Source organism: Calypte anna, chromosome 2 (genome assembly GCF_003957555.1).
Source record: "Calypte anna isolate BGI_N300 chromosome 2, bCalAnn1_v1.p, whole genome shotgun sequence".
Lineage (NCBI taxonomy): Eukaryota > Metazoa > Chordata > Aves > Apodiformes > Trochilidae > Calypte > Calypte anna.
In genome coordinates, this window is record NC_044245.1 from 47,883,928 (window position 1) to 47,908,376 (window position 24,449).

The 24,449-nt window shown below is 38.8% G+C and overlaps 1 protein-coding gene across 4 annotated transcripts in view; it reads right to left on the reverse strand.

Annotated features, from left to right (window-relative positions):
* Nucleotides 1–11,489: 11,489 nt before the first annotated feature.
* The window catches only part of LRRFIP2 (LRR binding FLII interacting protein 2), a 54,051-nt gene continuing 41,091 nt past the window's right edge, over nt 11,490–24,449 (reverse strand). For 2 of the 4 annotated variants that reach the window (XM_030445164.1, XM_030445163.1), the window contains 10 exons: nt 23,427–23,597; nt 22,598–22,690; nt 20,576–20,668; nt 17,982–18,083; nt 17,585–17,717; nt 16,860–16,909; nt 15,372–15,492; nt 14,294–14,373; nt 13,126–13,230; nt 11,490–12,402 (listed from right to left, as the gene is read on the reverse strand). In XM_030445164.1, the coding sequence (XP_030301024.1) occupies nt 12,292–12,402; nt 13,126–13,230; nt 14,294–14,373; nt 15,372–15,492; nt 16,860–16,909; nt 17,585–17,717; nt 17,982–18,083; nt 20,576–20,668; nt 22,598–22,690; nt 23,427–23,597 (1,059 nt within the window). In that variant the 3' untranslated portion in view covers nt 11,490–12,291. The remainder of the gene's footprint in view (nt 12,403–13,125; nt 13,231–14,293; nt 14,374–15,371; nt 15,493–16,859; nt 16,910–17,584; nt 17,718–17,981; nt 18,084–20,575; nt 20,669–22,597; nt 22,691–23,426; nt 23,598–24,449) is intronic. The other 2 variants (XM_030445166.1, XM_030445165.1) reach the window with 1 other exon arrangement.

Consider the following 24,449-nt stretch of genomic DNA (forward strand, 5'->3'; position numbering starts at 1 on the left):
TGCTTGAGAATATTGCCTCCTCAGCTATCAAAACAACCTTCAACAGGTGATATGGAAAACTATCTGTGGGTTCCTCTTGCATGTAGTTTTAAGTGAGAAAGATCTGCAGAGGGCTTATGGCAATCTGCCAGCATCTAAAATCTGCTGGTAGAGGGTACCAACACTAATAAACTTTGACATTAAAAGAGGGAACTATGCATTTTGAGATTATGAAACTGCTGGGGCATCAGCAGACGCTTTGAAAGTGCTGAGGAAATAAAAAATAGTGGAATAGTTTGAGAATTTGTTCCTCTGGACCCCTAGAGGGAAACAAATCAAATGACAGCTAACAACAAGTAATTGACAAGTTTTACCTCGTGAGTCCAAACAATCATTAAATATAGATCCACCACAGATACACTTATTTACCAATCTCTTGATAAGGTACACAAGATAACACCTTCCATTAATTGCTCAATCATAGGAAAATTAACCTCCAGAACTACTGAACATATAATGGACAAATACTTTCATACCACCTAAGAGGTAACCTAATATACATGTATCAAGAAGATACGTCTTTGTGAGATCTTACAGCACACAGAATCATAGATCATTTTGGTTGGAAAAGACATTTAAGATAACCAAGTCCACCTGTTAATGTATAACAACACTGCCAAGTCCACTACTAAATCACATCCCTAAGCACTACACCCAGACACCTTTTAAATACCTCCAAGGATGGTGACTCCACCACTTGCCTGTGCAGCCTGTGCCAGTGCCTGACAACCTGTAGTGAAATGAGGCAACCAGGTGCCACTAATTCCCAGGGAGTGGCATGGGCAGTGGGGGCCCACCCTAATCAGGCACAGGTGGGCTTAACACAAGCTCATGCCACTCCCTGGCAATTAGTGGCACCTGGTTGCCTCATTTCACTACAGCCCTTTCAGTAAAGAAATTTTTCTCAAAGTCCAGCCTCCTCTGGCACAAACTGAGGTCATTTCTGCTTCTTCTGTCACTTGATACTTGGAAGAAGGGACCAACACGCACCTGGCTACAACCTTCTTTCAGCTAATTGTAGAGAATTACAGAAAAGATCTCCCCTTAGCTCCCAACTAAACAACCTCAGACACTCCTTGTAAGACTTTTTCTCCAGACTTTCACCAGCCTCATTGCCCTTCTCTGAACACACTCTGGCACCTCAATGTCTTTCTTGGTGTGGGGGGCCCAAAACTGAGCAAAAGATTGAAGGTGCAACCTCACCAGTGCCAAGCACACGAGGGATGATCACTTCCCTAATCCTGCTGGCCACACCATTTCTGATGCAAACTAGCATACATTTCCTGACACAAGCTCCACCAACAAATCATTCACAGGTTCTGTTATCAGTTTCCAAATCCCAGCAGCTTCCCCCAGAGATTTTCTTTTACAGAAGACAGGATGTAGGAAGATGAGAGTGAAGTCAACAGATAATGAAAACAGGTAGTCTCAAAAGAAAAGGTCATCCAGTGTTCTCAATGACATGAGATTTCAAATCAGAAGCATCAGTTTCTCAAGAATATTTCATTCCTCCCCCAGCTACAGCTTTGCCACTTTTGGATAATTCTGAAAATAAATAAAGTAATTCCCCAAGCGAGGGAGTCTTCTCTCATATTCAACTAAAGTGCATGACAAAAAACACAGGTTTATGCAGTGACAAAGTGCTCAACAGCCCCAAAAAGAAAGATTAGGTGGTCATGGGCTACATGATGAGACATGCTCCTGTGGGGGGCCCTGATTCACAGGAAGGATCCTTGACCAATGGGTCACTTCAGGGAGACTTTTCCTTTCTTTTACTGAAATAGCATAATGCAGATCATCTTGAGGCTCAAATTGTAAAATAACAGTAGGAATAACTGTTTCCTGGCTGATTTTGTAATAGCTACAGGTGGGATGATTCCTCAGTAGCCAAGGCTTCGTACATTTATTATGACATCTCTAACCATTTTCACATTATTTAATATAATTTCATTTTCATACCCATACAGGAGCTTGAATCAACACTATGTACTCAACAGCTGGGGCAGACTAGCAGAGAGAAAGTGCACTGAGGCTCATGTGGCAGCTCCCTGAGGAGCTCAAAGCAATGCCAGTCACAGGCCCTGCAACACCATTGCAATATGAGGCATGGCAGCTGATTGCACATGGGGCATTAACCTGGGTAAAGAGGGTTGGACACCACATCAGCTTGCTCAGCTCGTTCACATGGGCAGTGAGGGAGAGAGTGAATAGAAGGGGGAGTCAGAAACATTATTTCCATCTTCAAGTACAGTCAGAAATATAAGAACAAAAGGAGAACTTTTCCATGGTGAGCATACACCCTTGTAAAAACTTCTGAATATGCAAGTTTGACTGTTATGCCCACAGCAGAAGGCTGCATCTCCTCTTAAGAACATTAGTATCTTATGCAGTTTAGCTCTGCTTTTTTTGTCAAAGTGTGCTGTTTCCACCAACATTCCTCAGTCCACCAGCAATCAAAACCAAATCACTTGAGCCTCAATTACATTTAATTAAAAAACGTTTTCCTTTTGAGTTGCTACAACACTCCCAGGTATCAGTGCCACTGAATATGGTTTCAAGCATCTCCATGCAGGAATGACCAACTGTACCTAGAACTCCAGCAGCCTGTTTGGTAAGCAAGGGATTTTGTTCATGATTTGTATTCCTGTAGCTGAAACTTTCTCCCTCCTAAGTATCTCCTGTGTCACAAACAGTCCTTAACTTGTGGGTCACTGGAGTACAGCACAGAATTACACTCTTCGTTGTCCTGATGCTTTACGGCCCCTAGATGGAGCAGTAAATCACTCATTATGCCAAGAAATTGCAAGTTTTCTTAGTGTTCTAGCAAGTCCTAACACCTCTTCAGAAAGCTTTTAACATCTACTTACAATATAGTCCGATTCCCAGTGGGTACAGAGCATACCTGTTCGCCTTCATATCAGCTTGCAAAATAAATCCTAGCAAACTACATCCTTCATGGAGAATCACACAGAACACACACAGGAGCTTACAAAGGCCACGGAAGAGTAAGTCCTCAAATGCAGAGGCAATGGACAATCTTTGTGTATGTGTGTGTGTGTGTGTGTGTAAGGGCAACTCACCTGACTGTTTCCACCAGAGTGAGGTCAAGACAACAGTCAGTACCCCTGCAAATGGCTCTTCTGGTAAAATATTTACGATTGGGAGAGTGACCAAGGGAAAAATATGGCCTGTGCAGGCCCTGGATACTCAGGTTACGTGCTCAAAATTTAAATGGACAGCCCTGAAATAGAATTCAAGGCCATGTCATACGTACTCCTGAAGGAAAACTGGCTGTCTGAAAGAAAGGGCAAGTCTTGGCTATCCAGAGGAACACTGGCTGTCGAGAGGAAAAATATTAAATATCTGCTGTCTCTTCTGTTACTGGATATATGCACAACTCCACCAAACCCAGCAACCTTTAGGTTTAAGTACTACCATTTTCTTTTTTCTGCCTGGTTTCTGTGACCCACTCATATCTTCAGCTCATTTTCTTTCCATTTGTGTATTTAAGAACACAAGTACTTTTCTCTTTAATCACAGGAAGTTAGATACACCCATGCTTACCATCTGAATAAATGCTTCAGCAAGTAACACTCCCATCCCAAAGGATAAGAATCTGTAACTAACTACTACTACACATTTCTAATTACTAAAGACCTTCCTGCCTCCAAGTATCTTTCTTAGTTTTGACACTAATATTTATTACAGCTCTGTAGCTAAGCAAATCCCTCCAAAATCTAATTTTAAGTCTATGAGTTCTTGTAAATGCTTCTAAGTTTCAGAGTTCACTCTGCAGGTACCACAGCTAGCAAGTTCAATCTTAGTAAACGCAATGTGCAAGTTGTATTTACTTGCATGTAAGTGGGGTTTTCTAAAAAGACTAAATCTGCAAAAGAGTGAAAATGGTCTAAAACCCATGAAGATATTCTTATGTGCAAAGAGGTCTGAAAAGTTCTGAACATAGGTTATGATCTCCTTGTACATACAGAATTGCACATTATCTCATGATAGCTTTTGTTGTAACATTTATCACTCTGCAACCAATTCTGAGGAAATATCTTCTCCTCCTCAAGATAAATTTTTATGGATATTAGAGGACTGCTGCAACACAAACAACAGATATAAGGAACTTTCTACTACATTATTATTTTAATCCTGAAAAAAATTAGACACCCTGAGACTAACTAATGACTCATAATTCCATATTGAAAATAGACTCTAGACATGGGTCACCTACTAAGGGGTAAAACTTCTGGCTTGCACCAGGAGGTGCTAGTCCTTTACAATCCAGTAAGAAAGGCACTCAGGCTTGGAGGATACTGTTTCACCTGAAGTTTATAGCCGGAAGTTATTGCTTTTACTTTTGAAAGGTATGTCAACATTTAAATAGAATATAAGCAAATAAAGAAAAGCAAAAGCAGTACATTATGCCAAAAACCTCACTCAAAACAGTATGAAGCACAAATTGCTAAGTATATCTAACACTAGAACAAACTCTTTTACTGGACAGTCATTTATCATGATACATCTAGGACATTATGCTCTATTATTTATTTGCTTCATAATAACAACTTTAGATCTTCTTGTAGTTTGGTTAATTAAATGCTATTTAGTATGGTTAACTATAAAGTTAAACAATATAAATTTCATTTAAAATGTTAATTAAAGCTAACTCTATAAGGAGATAATACTCTATATAATCCTACATCCCTGCAGTGGTGGGAACCATGGGTGCTGAGCATTGAAAAGACCCCTTGATCCACATGCACCATGCTGGACAGGCCATGTCAATAGGACAGATTTTTCCACTACAGTCACTTGGGCAAGTGACTATCATAGAATCATAGAATTGTCTGGGTTGGAAGGGACCTCAGAGATCATCAAGTCCAACCCTTGATCCACTACCGCTGCAGTTACTAGACCATGGCACTGAGTGCCACATCCAGTCTCTTTTTAAATATCTCCAGGGATGGAGAATCCACTACTTCACTGGGCAGCCCATTCCAATGTCTGATCACCCTCTCTGTAAAGAAATTCTTTCTAATATGCAACCTAAACCTCTCCCGGCAAAACTTAAGACTATACAAGAGAACACCTCTATTCATAGAGAATGTTCGCAGGAGAACTTCTTGCTGTACTTCTAGATAAAACCAAAGCCACACAGTTGTCATAACCACTGACACGAGCTGCCTGCAGTGGGAGCTGCCTGCAGGCTCCTCTGTTCCAGTGAGGGGGCTGAGCTGATCCTGCAGCCAAGGAAGCCTGTGCAGCCCACAGAGCCTGCTCCTCACCTCAGCTAGTAGTCACAACTAGCACAATACAGAATTTCTCTGCTTTCATGTATTATTTCAAAGGAGCATTCACAATACACTTACAGGCACAGAGTTCTCCTCCTTACTTCAGGAGGCAGAAATGCCCCGTAGATTTCCTTACCACACTCTGCTTCAACTTCCTTGATGGCAGCAGCAAGTTCACAGCAGACCTCTGAAACAAAGCCAGCTGGCCTATTGCCATTTGTTGTGGTTAAAGTCTCACTCTCAGGGAGAGACCTCTTCAAGGTCCTTAGTATGGTGGGGGACTCCCCGAGGGCAGGAAAAAAACACATCACTTCTAGGATAAGGAATTCTTTTTGTTGTGTTACTTTCCCTCTCCCCACCCCCCTTCACTGTAGCACAGCCATATGAGAACTGACAGGACAAACTCATTGGTTACTTGCACACAATGCTCAGAGTTATTACAGGAACTGAAGGAAACATTTCCACAACCTGCTAATGAGAAAGATTTCACTGGGATTAAGCAGCTGAAACAAGACTGACATTGCTCAGGAGAGCAAGGCTTCAGATACCTGGCAGCGGAGGAGAGCAGAGAAACCCAAATTCTGCCACGCTGGCCTGCAAAAACAAAGCAATGGAGGCACTTGGAGGGGAACACTCCAAAACCAGAAGCCTCCTTGTCAGACTGAAGGAAGGATCCAGACCAAAGACAGGAAGGTGGGATGACACTGTATCACAAACTCCCTGACTTTTCTGGCCCAGCAACTGATGACACGAATTTCCAGGCAGCTTCTCAAGATGGGAGCCCACACAAAGCCAGCACATTTGTCAAATGGTGGCACAGTGCAAACAGCACTGCTACACTTAGGTGAAGCCCCGCATCTCCATTTTGCACAATCCTGCTATGAGAAAACAAAACTCTTTGTAAATCAGATCTCATGGACTGTCCATCAGAAGGAAGCACTGACTCTCTGGATAGAAAGGCAAGCAAAAAAAAATTTAAAAAATCAAAATTAGAAGTGTTAATGACTCAAGCAAGAGCCAACAAAAACACTCCTGTGTAGCAAACTGACTTGCCAGCAGCCCCTCAAGTTCAGAAAGAGATCTCCGTATGACCTGAAGCCAGTTCTTACACTCCCCATCACTGCAAGGTAAAGACCGTGCTCAGAAGCCCTCAGCAGGTCCCTGCACTTGGTGTGATGGGAGCAGCATTACTAAAGGAAAGATCTGAACCTTCAGGCATCAATTCTCACCCTTTAGACTCAGGAAGGTGCTTCAGGCTTCTGTCACTTTCAGCCTCTCCTCCTGCAAAACCAGGGCGAGCAGCCTGGTGCTGCCTTGGAGGATCCTAGAGTTGCACAACACCCCAGGCTGTGGGTCACCACAGCAGCAAGGAAGGAGAAGGAGAACCTGCCCTGGTGGGAGAGAGGAAACCACTCCATCTGAATTGTGTGGCAGGCACTCTTAGACAATGCCTCATGGGCTTTGACCAGCCAGATCCTTTTTGGTTCTCTTTTCTTGGCTCGTTCACATTAGCCTAAATCCCTGTGACGGGCTTTTGCAAGCGCCTGGCTGCCTCCTGCTCTCAAAAACAAGGCAGGCACAGCGCTGACCCACATGAGCCATGGCCTGGGAGAGCCGAGTTGCAGACAGAGCGTGGATAAAGACACCAGGAAGCTGCAGAGGCCCAGAAAGCCAGGCCGAACCGCAACACGCCCTTCACCTTACCGGCCTGATATGGCACCCTCCAGGGAGAGAAAAAAAATGGGGGTTGTTGATTGTGTTTATCCCCCCAGGTTCCTTAGGATAACAGGCCCAAGGCAAAAGCTTCCAGCATTTCACAGCTACTTCTTGGAGACCAAGAATTCCTCTATCTGTGTTCCTAACCGGGCATCTCTATCTCCTCCCTGCCCTTGTTTTTGATTTTGTGTTTAATCTTCTTCTTTGCACCTCACCACCCCCAGCTTCCAGGAGCCACTTCAGAAAGCTACCTGGACCTCCGAATTTCTTTCCTATCTATGCTCTGCTCTGGTTTCTGGGGATGGAGTCTTTAAAGCAGAAGCTTACAGCATTTCATGGATACTTTATTAGGACCGTGATTTACTCTGCTTGTTCCCAACCATGCGCCTCTGTCTCCTCCCTCCTCCCTCCCGTTTCCAAAACGAGAGTAATAGACAAAAGAGAAATTTTTGTTTGGTTGGGTTTTGTTTGGGTTTTTTTGTTTTGGTTTGGGGTTTTTTTGGTTTTTTTTTAATCTATTTGTCCTGGCACCTCACCACCCCTGGTTTCCAGTAGGCGAGCTCAGGAAGCTGGCTAGAGCTCTCGATTGCCTTCACAGCCAACCCCTGCATGGCACCCTGTGGCTCATAGGTCAAAAGTGATGGTTTCCAGCATTTCAAAGCTACTTCATGAAGACTGTGATTGACTCTCCCTTTTCCTAGAGGCGTCTCTAACTGTCCCCTCTTATTTCCTACACGAAAGCAATAGCTGAAAGGGAAATACTTCAGTTGCCTTCACACGCATCTGCTGCGCAGATGTCTATTTTCTTGCAATGCAGAATTAGTACTTGTTTGTCTAATGTATTATTTGCAGTATACTGAGTTTCCCATTTTTAGAGGAATGCCAGCGATCTGGTGATAATCCATCTGCCAGAGCTGTCCTTTTTTATAGCACACTCACTGATTGTAGCCTGTCTGGGCTCCCTTTCACCCTTCTTGCATAGACATTTACCTTTCTTACACATCCCAGTGCACCCTGGCATCTGCTTTTTACTTAGAACCACACCTTCTGATTCATTATGGTAAAACCAGCATATTAGACACCTTTTGGTTAGTTTCAAGGTTATAATCTATGTATTTTCTTTCAGTGCTGCAGGAAACATGCCTGGTTATGCCCTGCAGGTGGGGTTAGATATTACCATGATCATTTTGAGTAGCTAAACTCTTCTTCCAGATTAGTCTGGTCACTTAGACTGCTTCCTGTTTAACAGGTGCTGTGCTTTCAAAGTGACATGCACATCAATAAGATGCCCCTCCCCCCTGACTACTTGTCTTAAAGGGGCTTAAACAGAGGGGTGCCATCCCCTTGTTTTCTTGGGAACTGGACTCTCTGGTTGTCTACTTGGCCTGCTTTTATTCAGTGAGAAGTCCTCTCCTGTGGTGGGCACTGAGTCAAGGTCCAGTCTGAATTTTGCCTCTCATCTCAATTGCCAGAAAACTGTTACACTTTTGCTTTTGCTCCCCAAAAGTAGACAGAGAGGCTATGTTTTGAAGGAAAAAGGCTGGTTATTTCAGATGTATGCAAAGCTGGAGTGTCAGAGGTTTTGAATACATCGAGTATGCCAAGCAAGACTTTTCATGCTGTATTTATACACAAAAGTGCAAAGTTAGTAATCTTTCAGTAAGCTTCCAAGTTCATCCTCTCTTGCCATTATTGGTTAGCATTTTATATATCGTTATACTCTAGCTACATCACTACTTCTACTATCATGCATGTTTAAGGGTCTTCAGCTGGGCAAGGGTCTTTTTCATGCGGGGGGCTGATTTTTAGTACTATGAGCTAAGATCACCTAAAGGACACAGCATTCAAGTTCTATAACTCAAATGGTCCAAGACTGCTTCAGTAGTTTATGTCATTTTAGTTCTTTTTATCACATTCTGCATTCCTGAGGTCCAATTCTCCATACAGACTATAAGTACTCTCACAAAATTAGTGATGTACATGAAACACCTTCAAAACATCTTGGTAAACTGCCTCTTCAAGGCCTAGCTTTTCCAGGATGTCCTTGCTCATTGTTAACTGTGATACTAATGGTGTGCCTCTGTGATTACAAATTTGTCAGCTTCATATATAGAGAGTACATCTTGCATAAAATTATAAATTAATTCTTAATTTAGAGTTATTTTTCAACTTAGGCCACATGATGCTGAGACAGATGTCTGATCCGGTTGAAGTAGCTGATGTGCATGAGGACACAGTGACACCCAGAGGTGTGGGCGAGACCAAACACTTTGTCTCCTGAGATGGTGCTTCCTCATCTTAGCAAGTCTCATCTTTCCTGAGGAGATGCAAGGCTACTTGTGTATAGCATAGCCCTGAAATTGAAGACTTCGCTTATCAGATTGGATTTTAGCAGGATCATGCTGGTCTCTCGCTGTCTGGAGGTTCCCTTTTGTGGGGGACAGAAAGAAAAACTCCATTACATTAGCAGAAGTTACTCTAGTAAAGATAAAGCTCTGGAATCTTTTATAGCTCCTTTGTTTTGAAATACTTTTCCCCCTTCCCTCCCAGTATTACAGCAAAATCATAATGAAAAAATCCCTAGAAATAACAGTTTTCCACATATCCTTTAGAGTGCAGTTCACTTGGTGCTTTAAGGTTAGAATCCTAGTGTGATCAGGAAGTCTTACATTTTGAGCTCTGTTGTTCTAACCATGCCAAGGAAGCAAAAATAAACCAGTTTTTTTTCCTGGAAAGCTTTGGGAAACACTCTGCGTTTCCAGTGCTATGCAGAGCACACGAATCAAGTATCTGCTGTGTGAGTTTTGTCAAGGTGACTGGAGAACAGAATGTCCTTTGATTTGCTTTACATACAGTAGAAAGAGACCATGGAAAGACACAGAAATGGAGGAGGACACCAGAAAGGAAACAACTGCTGCCTGCATACCCAAAAGAATAATTACTGACTTGACTAGTGTTTGGACTCTTCAGAAAGAAATTAATCACCAGCTATACAAGTAAACGAGCAGTTTGCTTCTCAAGATTTAGTTATGCCATGAACTAACTAGAACAGCTTCGACTGCCACAAAAAAAAAGTGTTAATGAAGGTGGCCAGTGTTCACCGGGCTACATAAGCTTTTAACAAAACAGTTTGTTAAATGTCAAAGGCCAAAATTGGAACACTCAGCTACTGAACAGCATGAGCCAGCCCAGGGGACTGTTTTTAAAACTTCAGTGTACCTTCTTCCTAGATAGACCTCTTATAGCTTCTACATAGTTTGCAACATTAACTTGCATTATCACCCAGAGCACCATATGGTCATTATAAAAATTCTGTTTTGTTACATGACTCTAGAACAGATTTATAAGGAAAATATAATAAAGTGACATACTTAATAAGCACATTGGGTTTATTTCCTGTTTTTTCTTATCGTTTTTACCTGGATCTGTAACACCATTCACCTTTTGGATAGGGGTAAGAGCATCTCTGGGTACACTGTACACTTTGTACTGTTGCTAGCAATTGGTGTGTTTAGTAAACACACCTTTACTAGCAGTTGGTGTGACTAGTAGCTGATGTTTTCTACCTGTGCTCCAGAAGTTGTTTTTCAGTAGGCTGGTAATTCTGAGCTGGTAACTCCTTACCTGTCACAGTTCAATACTGAAAATCACACAGTTGTCCCTGTGCCATAAAACATCCTCTAAACCATCTGCTGAAGCTGGAAGTGAACCAGCAGATGTGCTCCTCACCATACGCCAAAGAATATTTTAGCAGAGTTCTAAACCCCCAAAGTATACCTTTAACTTCAGAATACACAGTTAAGAACAACCAGTTAAGACTTTGACGGTTTCTTCTGAACAAGTACACAAAAGAACAGAGTCAATGGCACAACCAACCATCTATGTGATCAGCAAACCACAGTTGTCTCTCACTTAGTGAGGGACATGAGAGGGAGATGAGCTCCTTACTGTGAGGTTTCTCAAAAGGAAAGGCTTTTTCTTTTCTGGGTCCAAGAGGCACCTAGCATCCAAACAGAAAAAGACAGAAAGCTTCAGTTTTGCGCAGTGAAGATGGCTGCTCCTTTGGAAAGCAGCTCATGCTGGGACAAGCAGAAGTGCTAACCCTCTGGATTGCAGGAGTCCTGGAGCCTGCCTTGCTTTGAGAAATACTCCTGAAGGGCAGCAATTTGCAGCAGGAAAGCATTTGATATGAGGCCAGAAGACTGATTCCTCTCTGATCAAACGTTGGGTGGCCTTGAGCAAAGTCTAACACAGGGGCAATGACACTTCAGATAGTTCAGAAGTGCCCCTGCAGTTGCAGGGCACTATTTCAAAGGCAAAAAAAGATACTTTTCAAGTATAGGGAGATCAGAATTTACTACTCTGCAAAGATCTTCCTCCATCCTCTTGGTAACTCAGTATTTAGAAGAAAACACAGAACATCTGGTTTCAGTCAGTAAAGTGTCAATTTAATAAACTCCTTAGCCACATTTCCCACCCCTTCCTCCCACCCTAAAATTTCATTTCACACTAAAGCAGCAGATGACAGAGCTTGATGGTGTACAAGAGAAGGCTGAAAATTGCACTCTTATCACTAAGAGTATCAGGGGCTAATATTTGACAAAATAACCTAGAACTCAGATGTGCCCATGCAAAAAGAAGCAGATTTTTATATATACAGTCCCTATTTTTTCTTATAAATTTAAATATTTTACAAAACTGTTTCTGCAAAATGTATAAAGTTTAGCAAATACCTCAAATGTATCTTAAAATAAAATGTTCTCATTCCAAAGGTTATTTCAACAAGGAAATCTAAATTGCACCAGATAAAAGGCACTTGTGCTGTGTGATGTCTCGAGCAAATCTATGTTAGTTTATAATACAGTCATACAGTGTCTTCTTGAATTCATGCAGTTGTCTCTGAGCATCAAGCATCATTAAAGCAGCCAAGAGATCATGAGTAAACTTGATTCCTCAGTTGTAAAAACATTTTTCTATCACTAAGTTGAATATACAGCATTGTGCTCCAGCTCTGACTTGAATCAAACGCTACAGAAAAATTGCTGTCATTCGCAGGGGAATTCAAACTACATTTCATTCTCTCAAGTTTGTAAAAAGAAACCTGCCACTTAATTATGAAACTAAACCACCAATGAACAGCTCAGTATTCAAACAGTTTGTGCCAATGAAAGTCTGTATTTAAAAACAAGCTAGAGGCTAGTTATTCAAGGAGCAGTGCATTGTATTTTCAGTTCCCACTTCACTGTTGAGATAAAAGTGCAGTCCTATTTGCCTTCATCTTCTCCAGCCTTTTCATTAAGTGGCTATTGGTCATCTCCATCTCTTCTATCTTATCCAGTGCCGTCCTTAACTACAAAATAAAAGCAAAAGTTACGATCACTTTAAGTTTACTTGGACTTTCTGCTGTTCTTAACATGTCACAGAGGACATGACATCAGGAATACAAGCACTGTATGCTTTATGAGAGTGCTGCCAATTAAGAAATGATGCTCATTACTGCAGGCAGATGAATGGGGATTCAACTGTTAAAAAAATAACTGGGAAGCAACTGACACATGCAGTATGTACTCGCTGCAAAAGAACCAGGTGTCTGCATCTTCCTATTGCATGTTATTTAAAGGTAAAATCCTCTCCACCACTGTTACTTGCTGATGGACATGTACTTCCAAGGAGAGCAGGCACCATGCTCCCCATGCAGCAAGTCTTATGTAAATGTGACCAGTATTTCTCAGTTAAACACCATGGGCTGCATGCTGCACACTTCCCAGGCTGCACTTGACACAAGGAACACTCAGCTCCCTACTTATATTTATGGAATAATTAATTTAGAATAGTGCAAACTACTGCATTTAGAAGAAAATACAAACTTTAGATCCTTCCTTTCAAGGAAGTACAGCATTCAGTTGTAATTAGTATTACTTCTATGTGCTACAGTTGTCATCTGCAATGGTGATAGACTCTGAGGCCTCCTCAAAACATACCTCAAAGGTTACAAAAAGCAGAGCTTGGAGGGAAAAGACAGCAGTACAAACTGAAAGGAGCAGACAGCTGAAAAGGAAGACAAGTTGATTACCTCTCGCTGAAGCTTCCTCTTTTCAGCTTTGAGTTCATCTTCTACTTTTTCTGCATTTTCTGCTGCATTTTTATACCTTGCAACCTGCCCCTCAAGTCGCCCAACCTGCAAACCCAAACGAGAAAGAACCATAACTCAAGGCCTTCCAGCCTGAGCTCATCTGCCACCAGATGTTCTTCCCTCTCTGAAAAAGCTACACAAGGCACACTGTGCACTGTTCATAGTGTCTCCTGAGGAGCAGCAGCCATAATTAAGAAGAGAGGTTTCAAAACAGATCGTGGGCAGAAACTTGGAATACTTCTCACTGCCTGTTCCTTCCTGAGGAGGGTCACAGGAAACATTAGAGACAGATGAGAAAATACAGAAAGTTAAGGAACTAAGTATAGAGAAAAGTCAGAAAAAGTAAAAAAGAAAAAATAAAAAAATAAAAAAAAATTGGAGAATTAGGGAGCACATGGGATTAAAACTAAAACTGGAAAGCTGAGAAACAGAAAAACAGACTGTATCAAAAGGTGTTAAGTAGAATGGAGATGGTAACTGTTCCCAGGATGTGATGCAAGAGGTCCAGAGCACAAGCACAGAGTTTAGGAGGTTCAGGAGTGAAGAGGGGACACTTGAGACAAATCCTGATTGCAATCTGCTGGTGTTAAAGCCCACGTACTGGATTGTTATATTTATAGCTCCCTGCTACCCCTAAATCACAGGGTGGGCTACTAGCCTGCTGTGTAAGAGACCAACTACACATCTCTGATTCAAATTACCATCCTTTGTGTCATTTTCAGGTTCTATAGAGCTGCTGAACTACAATACCTTATTACAGACTTACAATCACATTGTGACTAATTCAGTAAGGTATCTGTATCTATAAATATAGATATCTGAAAACAAACTCTTGACTTTCAGAGTAAATTAGGTAAGTTCCACATCTATAAACAACTTTCTTACAAGCAATAAAGCTAAATAAAGTGATTTTCTTCAAACAGCAGCCTCAATTCCTCTTTATATTCTGCTGTACAGTCCCATATTAGTCTATTAAACTCCATAGTATTTTCTCCTATGCAGACTCCTGCAAACTAAAGAACCGAGAGTCAAATGATGAAACAACTAATGTAAAAGTCTGCAGAGCAAGTGTAATGATAACAATAAATATGAAGAAAAACATACTTACATTTTGTTCCAAGGTAGTTATATCTTGCTCAGCTTTTGAAAGCTTAAATTTATATTCACTAATTTGTCTGTTGGCATCTCCTAGAAAAAAATTTATATGAACCTATAACTCAAAGCAACTCTTGAAACAGGCAGTTTCCCTTGTAATTAAAATTAATTAAAAAGATCACTTTGTTGAGAATGCCATATACAGGATTAGAAAGGAAAATCTTTTAGAAATCTTTGAGAAATATGTGAAGGAAATAACTTTCCTGTTATTTAGAGTACACAAACCACTGTCTGTAAGACTGTGCATTAAATCCCAGATATATAAATTGGATACACACTTCTACACATTTAAATCAGCAAACTCATCTCAAAAAATGAATTGACAAAACCAATGTACACCAAAAAACAGGTCAAATCACAACAAACATAATACAGCATTTAGTGGAGACATATGTAATAACATTTGAATGAGAAGGAGCACGAAGCTTGAACCTGCCTGATAAACTAGGAGCTCTGAAAATTTTGGTGTCCTGACATAGCCAAAACTCTGTTCATGTTCATTGCTACAAGCATGTTTAATGACAATCTGTCAAACAAGTAAAGTTCTCAGCTGAAAATTTTAGCTTGCTTCAAATGGAAAGCATCTGGCTACTGTGTTTAATATTTTTCCCTGTTTTGCTTCAGAGAATAACAGCCCTTTAGAATGAGTTTTTTGTATCAAAGTTTCAACAAAATTTAAAAAATAAAATCAGGTACAATACTTAAACAAAATATCTCAGCTGAAATACTATAACCTAAAACCTGAAATTGTTCCAGCAGCAGAACCCAACCTGGTGGGTCACCAACTGAAAAAATCCCAAAAAACTTCCCAGAATGTTCTTACTCAACATTGAAAGAGGCAGATTAAGCTACTCTGCAGTGAGAATTTTCCTGCAAGGGTATTTCCCGCAAGGATATACACAACCAAAAAGACCACCTGCTCAATGATACATTAATTGACACCATGACTACTGCACAAGAATACAGGAAAAAGAGTTGGAAGCATCTGTTTCCCCAGTAAGAGCACCTTTGCACAGTAACCATCTACCTACTCTGCATTTCAATTAGCTGTAAGTCAGAACCATTCTCTAAGCCTATGATATCTGGATTCAAGCCATCACTTTGGGAATATTTCTGGCGTTCTTCTTCCAACTGCATCTTCAGCTTTCTGACCTGAAAAAGAAGTGTTCTTTTGTGAGACTCCCAGAAGCTCAGTAGTTGTGCAGCTAAATGTTCAGTGGGGATAAACCAAAGAAATCCTGCAATGCCACTGCCCTAGAGAGTTCTGTAAGCAAAAGTATCACAAAGCCATGTAGGAGAAGCAGGGAAGACAGTCCCCCACACCCATTGCTGGGCAAGTACCCTCTGCATGTCTACACACAAACCAAACCCACCTATTTGGTCAGTGCTGAAGGAATCTCTGGGCAATGCAGGGGCACCCAGTAACTCTTAACAACTCTCTTTCCAGCAGAGGAGGTGGTGAAGTTAAACCCTGCTTAGGCATTTTTTTCTACAGTATACCTGTTACACTCTTAAAATGTATGAAGATGATGAACAGCATTGTTGGGAGTTTACAGAAAGAAAAATCCCTATGTCTTTTCGGGTCCTCTCTTCTACTCTGCTTGGAAGCAATGGTCCTAAGATAATCTGCAGTACACATTAATCTTAAATGCTGTTCCACATTATGCTACAGCAGCTGTCTTGGGATTTTTCCAGTAGTCTGGGAACATAGGTTCCTCAGCTATGTCCTCTGTGTCAAGTTTATGACAAAAAAGGAGCTCCTTTTTTGACTCTCTTATCATGCAGTGGCACGTGAGTTACACTTGCAGAACTCCCGTTCTTTATAGAAACAAAAAAATCATAAGATTGATTAACAGTTATATGGTGATAAATATGCATATACATCTTAATATATTTATATTTAATAGCCTTGATTCAATACCAGAATTTATGGGCATTCTAAACTGAACATCTATACTAAAATAAAGGTACACTCTCAGCAAAACCAAATGTTGACACCATCATTTTAGATTTGCAATGTGTTCAACTAGGGCAAAAATTATTCTTAACAATTTCTCAAGGGCACTATGTTTTTTTTGTCTTCTCATGATTGAACTTCATTTGATACTACCAGTTTTCTATTTGAGCAATTGAAATGATCAAAGAAATAGTATTGTTCAATTTGTAATTTTCACTTGAGCTTAGGAGAATGTAATTTTACTGACTTTACTATTTCTGTGTTAAGACACAGTAAAAGAAAACAACTTGAAGTATGTGCATCAATAGCCTCAGCAGCAAGTTTGATCTCACCTAGCCAGTTACTGAGAGTTCTTTACCAACCAGCATCTAAGTCACATGGATAAAGAAACTAGTAAGAGAAACTCTAAAAGAAACTAGCGAGGAAACTGAGCGTTATTTTCCTTTAGTGATTAAGTATTTGATTAAACACCTTTGGTGATGAGTATTTATTTATTGCTAGTATATGAATAGTCTGCTGAAGAATACACAAGTCTTTTTCTGAAAAGAATAGCTTATCTTACCTGGGACAATAATTCTTCCTTTTCTCCAGCCAGTTTTCGTAGCCGGACATCTAAAACCAAAGAACCCCATTAAAAACCACAGAATTCTGTAACTGAGAATATATTTTCTTGTAACTATTTGTTAATTCTCAAACTAAAATTCTCTTCCAATGCAGCTGATAGCTCTCTGTTTTCTTTGGAATTTTTTTACTATCTTTAAACTTTTTTTTGTCCCTAGTGAACATGATGAAAGATTGCACTTGCTTCACATTCATAAAAGCAGAAGTATTTCAAGGAACCATAAAGAACACAAAATGCATTGTTTTCCATAACAGAAGTTCTTTCATTGATTATACATATTTTTAAAGAGTTGTTTTTCCATGAAACACACCAGAAAACATACTAATCAAAAGGCAACACTCCTAGACCAGATATTTTCTGACAGTAATAAAAGAGAAATTGGAACAAGAGATCTAATCATTTACAAAAAAAAAAAAATCGAAGTGCTACTGTACTATTACATTTTTTAATCCAAAAAACCCAAAACAAAACCATCTGCCTTTTTACTCATCATTAAAAATATAATAAAAAAACTCCAAATCCTGAAAGTTGTGTAAGCATGTATTCCAGGAGCATCACAGGTAACCACAGGTATCTTTTCTTGTGGCCATAAATTGAAATCCACTGTGAACAGGAGGCACACAAAGACTTTAAACACTCTTTAAATTACTTTAGGATATTTTTACCTAGTGGTCCTTCTCCTGCAGATTCCAAGACTTGTGCAGCTTCCTGTGATACCACTGTTATTGCACCAACTGCTGATTCATGATTTACATCACCATTTGGTGTGCCATCTGGAATTATAACTAATCCATGTTTCTTAAAAAAAAAAAAAAAAAAAACAAAAGAAGAAAATAAGGAAAAAACTTATATAAGAGCAGTGCTAAAACAGAAGTGGATAGAAAAGTTTTTAAAAAGCTTTTCATGTTGATCAAAACAGTTACAACAAAATGTGCTGTCTATCCTACCCTAAGGTCAGGTTTTGACACTGCAAAAGAAGAGTAACCATTTGCTTCCAATGACCTTGAGTTCATGCCCCATTCCTGGAATTCTGTTACTGTAAAGGAATTGCTACCAACATACCTCTCCTCTCTTCATTGTTTCCTTCAGGTCAGCCAACTCCTCTCTGAGCTCATCTCGCTCACTCTTAATGCAGTCAAAGTAATCTTTCTGTCTTTCTAGGGCCTGGGCTCAGGCAGATAGCAAGAAAAAGAATGGCACAGAGAAAAAGCATATGACAGATAGCAGAGAGACTTTCTACAAATAAATACAGAGAGCTCAATAAAAGGAAAGAAATTAAAGGGGTATTTAAAACATACAAACATACATCTTTGACCTTTTACAAGTGACATCATATCTCATTGCTGCATGTTTCTCATTATCATTTCTTCACTGACGAGCCGTAGTATACACTATAATAAATGCCTATTTAGGATTTTCTCTTTTTGTTAGATGTGTATAAACTAAGTGATTTTTCTTAACATAGGCACTCTTTGGCCTGAAATAAAATTTGCTGGAAATCAATTGGTAATGATCCTACAACATCAAATTCATTGGGCTAATTTCTCTAGCTTCTATTGGGTATAAAAGGAGAAATCTTACCTTAGAAAAGACCTTGGATATGTAAGCCTGTCATCCACTTACAAATACTGATTTATTTACTTCTTACTGGTGGTATTACAATCACCCTTCACTAAAACCAAAGCATTAGCTTTAGGGGAAAAAAAACAAAAAAAAAAAAGCAGGAAACACCAGCAGCACTATTTTAGCACAAGAAAGCATGACAGCTTAAAGTGCAGTATGGGCACTAATGGTTTTGCCTACCTGTGCTGTAGCTGTGTCACCTGACAGTTAATCAGACTGGGCAGCATCCCAGTATCCCATTCAAATCAAGTACTGCATGCATTAGAGACAAACACCCCCACATACAGCAATTGCAAGAGTGTATAAATGTTTTGCCAAGAAAACTATCCAACTAAACCTCCCGTCATGCACAAACGTTTAGGAATGGACTGATATAGAAAAGAAATGAAGGTGTATGCTCCACATAACAATTGCAGTATGCAGAATTTCAATTATTATCTATAATCTGTATACTATAACAATGCTCGGATGCATCACTGTGTTCCTTTCAACAAAAAGATTAAGAAGTGCTGTTTCATTTGATTTACTAATGTATAAATGTAACATTAGCTGTCATGTCCTTATTCAGGAGATGCCCCTTTATTTCCTGACACATATTAGATTGCTGTACCTACATTTACAAATAGTCTGAAGAACCTTTTATCTTTACACCATTTCATGTTCCACTTAAAGATACACCTCTGTCATTTTTGAGTAATAGTGACAAAGGAGAGGTAAGGGGGCTCAAGCACTCCAGAGAATGGACACAAGTGCCCAGAATGACAATGGAGATGCAGATCCTCTCCGTGCTTTGCAGTGCCCTGTGTTACTGCTCACCTTCCCATTTACCTTTTAAGATCTAAGAAATTTCAATACCAAGATTTAAAAAAAAAACCCAACAAAAAACAAACAAACAAACAAACAAAAAAAAAACACCAACCCAAAACAAAACCCAGATTAAAAAAACACCTAGGAAAAAATCTACATATAGTGTTTTCAGGAATGCAGAAACTAGCAGGAATATTTTAGCTAAAGGAAAAAATAATTTTCTTGTCAGCCTGTCTGGTAGCTAGTTTCTTTGAGTGATAGACAAATTATATGCACTGAAATAACTCTAGCAACGTATCTGAAGAAGAATTAAGTGCCTGCACAGACCGGGACAGTCCACTACACAGAGGTGAAATTTAAGTAGAGGGAGTACACGCTTAATTAAGAGAAAAAAAACCTTTCAGGAAAAAAAAGAAATTTTATGATGGAAGAGAAGATTGAAGGACCACATATGGATTGAAGGACCCAAACATGAAATAAATATCAGCGGAATAAAGACAGTATAACAGCACTTTTTTTTAACTGGGCACCACCAGTTCAAAGATAATTAAAATTATTTGAGAACTCCAGTAAATAAATCAATTTTCAAAGAAATCAGCTTACACTAATATCTGGTGTAAAATTAGAGAGAAATGACTCAAGAGAAATTATTAATAAGCAGTCATTTCCTTCCTGAATTCCTTTCCAGATAACTCCCTCGTATCATAGGTGGAAGAACCACACTACTTTAAAATCCACTAACCCTTACATAGATTGTTAAGGAGACAGAGGCAGGAATCAAGTAGTAAATAAGGTTTAAACCATTCAAGTTTTGAAAACTGTATTTAGCTCAAAAGACAGTAAAAAGCTTTAAAAATTATTTTAAATCTCTCTATATTCATGGGATTGCTTTATCACTATGGACCAATTTACAGACCCAGGCATTTTTATATTAAGAATAAGGAGACTTTTGCAAGCCCTGATTACAGGGAAGAATTTTGTCAAAAAAACCCAAACTGTATGCATAGAAGTTTGTTATAGCTTTAATTTCTATCATTCATCATTAGGCAAATAAAGAGGTAGTGGAGCTATGTTATAAAGAGCAAGACTGCAAAATGTTTTACACATTTAAATGGAAAACAGCCTTCATTTCTTTGGAGTACACCACATTTCCTTGCAGAGCAGGGGAAGGCATCCATCTACTTCTAAAATGAAAAAGCACCTTTCCCCCTGGATATGTTTCATACCCCTATTTTTTTATCTTTCCAATTAATTGTCTCTTGGAGATCAAACACCTCCTTGGTTATGGAGTCTATATTCTGCTGCATGCGTTGATTCTCCTGTAGTAAATAGGATGAGGGAAGAATAAAAGAGGAAAGAGAAGTAAGGAAATGGAAAAAAAATAATCAGATAACTGAAATCACATAGTAGAAGTCAACTAAAGAGTTTATGAGCATGAAGTTAAAGGAAAAAGGTATGACTAAGTGTAACATATACATATTTCTCTTAGGAAATCATGGCAGAGGATGGTAATGAATTCTCTTCCCTGATGATGGGAGAATCTAGTGCAGCTAGAGCAACTTTTCTTTAGTAACATTTCGTACTGTACACCGGGGATAGCATCAGATCTTTAGGAAAATAATTACCCTTTTATAATTTCCATGTACCTTCAAGTCCCATTTGGAAACGTGCATTTTATAAGCACAAAGTTTTAGTAATGTTTTACACAATAGAAAACCTTCTTAAAAGTATCAAGAAGGAAGTTTGAATCAAGCAATTTTGACATTAATCCATATCAAACGCGGTCCTATTTTTTACCTGACTGCATTTTGTGGTTTGCCCTGCAAACACAACCAAAATTCTTTGCTACGCTCATATAATTACCTATGAAGATGATACAAGATTTTTTCAGGGCTACAGATAAATTTTGTCTTCCTAATGAGTGAACGTTATCACTCCATCTGGGGATGGAAACCGATGTCTTTCTACAAAAGGCTAGAATGGCATCAGCTGGATTCTCTGCCTGTGCTGGAGAAGTTACTCAAACAAACGGCAATGCAGGGCAAGCTGTCATTACATTGAAGGGACTGCATTTGGTGAATACTCACAAATGCTACATTCTACCAGAGCAAACACTCCATACCAATCTATTATATACTCAAATCACATAGCTTTTCTAAAAAAAGAACCAGCACCACCAAAAAGAAGTATAAAGTGCTTGCCCTTCACGCTGAAGTCAAAGTGAATCCACAGCAAGTGACAGAACTGCAATCAGGATTTGCCAAGTTTTTCTTTGTCAGCCATTAATCTGCAAAATGTTGCTGCTTAGGCTAACCTTGCTCCTTTTCTTCTGCTAGTTAGTCAAACCAACTCCAGTTCACAAAGCATGTTATTTTCTCAGTAATTGTAACAGATCTGAGACTTTCTGAAATCTTTTCAGTTACGGTACTAACTGAAGGCACAAGATCTTAATGAGGAAAGAAATCAATGGAACAGAATATTATACAGTTTTTGAAAATCAGGTAGTGGAAACTTTGCCCCTTAACTTAAAAGAATCAATTTTTACTGAAAACAAAAGGTGGCAAGGAAAATACTAACTGAACATACTAATTGAACTGCAACTTACAGTGGTATAATCAAAATAGGACACATACGTTGTTGACGGTATCTAACTTTGTGCACCATTTTAAAACTAAGATGGATAAAGAGCTCTAGGATTTTAATATAAATTTCTTCTGTAAACAAATCCAGGGTGGGAGAGGAGTAAAGACAACAACATACCAAACACCAGCAACATATTTATGACCCAATAACATGTTGACTGGTGTTGCTATATTTATCCTGACTGGTCAGCAAACAAACATGCACTACTGCAAACTTCAATGGCTGATGCTCACAAAAGTCTGAAATAACTGAAAAGAAAACTTGGCAATGCATATCATTTAGTATTACTCATGCATCTGATCTTCTAGTTGCAATAAAGATTTTGGCCACACAAACATGAGTTCTGCCTTCACAAGGCAGAAAAGATACATTCAAGTGAACCATGACTTTTATAGGAATTAATGATTTTACAAATCTGAAAACCTTGCAGGGACATTTTTAACTTGAGAAACAGAGAGACTGATAGCTTAAATCTATCTACTAAAATAAAATAAATTTTCTTAAAAATGAGACATTTTACCTAATTGTGTATAATGCATGCTCCCATTGAAACTTTATATCATGTTCATCTGCTCAAGTTCCATCATACACTCATATGAACATACCTCTATTAATTCATCTCTTTGTCGAAGGCCCTCCTTAAGTTCATCCAGCTTATGCTGTAGAATGCTGCACGTGTGTTTCTGTCTCTCCAATTCCTATATTAAGTGAACAGTTTCTTTATTTATTTTGTTTTTGATCCTTATGTTTAATAAAATTTTTAAAAAGCTAGCAATATGACTTAACATAACACTACCTAAGAAATTAAAGCAACAGGTAAGAAATTCCATCTACCAATTGGCAAAAAAAAAAAAAAAATTGAAATGAGCGTTTTAGGCTGATTTCTTCAGATAGTTATTTCACTGAAGACTTCAATAAAATTCAAAGCAGAGAAAAAAGATGTGATAAAGCTTTAAGCACAATATTAATGAGAGAACTGAATGAGATACTGAAATAATCTAATTATTGCTGGAAAAAGCTGCAACACAGATCTTCCCTTACCAAGAAATGGGTCTGAACATGTCTTGCTCGATTTGAATGCCTATTTTATCATTGGTGTACTGCATTAATTAAATGCATTTCTTTTGCATTAAGATGGGATGGTAGGTGGGTTGGTAGTGCAAGTGCAGGTTGGGATCTATTTGGGGTTTTTTTGTGGGGGGTTGGTAGGCAGGTGTTTTCTTGTTTAGTTGGTTGTTTCTTTTCTGTGGGGGGGGACACATGGCTGGTTTCTTTAAAAAACAAACAAACACAAAAACATAATACTCAGAACATTTTGGCCACTGAGATAGACGTTTTTTACTAATCCAAAAGTTTTCAATTGTTCTTGTTAACTAGTCTAGGCACCTACAATTTATCTTTATTATTAGTTAAAAAAAGCTCAAAATTCAGTACCTTTGACTTCTCTTCATTTTCTCTATAGAACTCTGCTATCTGTTCTTCTTTCTCCTCAATGACATCTTTTAGAGTATCCACTTGGTAAACCAAGTTGTTTTTCTCGTTGTCTAGCTGAGCATTGGAAACCATGGCTTTCTTGTACTTCTCTTCAACTTCAGCTAGGGAATCCTACAGACAGGAGAAAGGCTCACATTATCCAAGTTTCTGATGCATTATAACAAATATTAAAATACCACTGTAATTGTGAAGAGTTCTATCTGCTATACAGTACAATTATGCAATCATTTTTGTTTCAAATTATTATTCATGTCTTCTCTTTAGAAACACCAAGTCATACTTCAATTTCCATAATTTAGGTTAAGTCATACACAGCAATGAAAAGTTGTAATTTCAAAAGTACAAAAATTACTACATAATGTTCCCCTTTCATATTCTGCCCTGCTACCTTTATAACATAAATCACAGGGATAACACAGCAATATCACAGCTCCATTGTATTTGCAGTGCATGCAGAAGAAAATACTTTAGAAATTCATTTGTTCAGAGAGAACAAATCTGACAGAGAGAACTCAATTATATGACTAAAAAAGATCATAGAAATATCTGAGTAGCTTTAACTTAATGCTCTTCATTTAAAAAAATGCTCTATACCTCGTATTTAAAGTTTTAAGGCAGTCACACTTTGACTAAAGTGATTCTGTTGAAGTAGATATTGTGTCTGTTTCTTACCAAGATTAAAAAAATTTTTCCCCATGCTGAACCTTAAGGTACACATATGCCTTCCTGCTATATGTATCCCTTTATGCAATTCTCTGATGTTTACAAAAATCTTTTTTCTTAGTACTGTAACAAATGTCAACTATTAAAATGCTAGAAAACTGTAATTCCAGGCATTTTCAAACATGCAATGATCTCAATATGCATGGTTTTAAAAAAATACAAAAATTAGGCTTCAGAGAGTCCCGATTTAAAATTGAAAACACTATTAAGTTTTTTTCCTTTTTTCCAAAATACATTGTA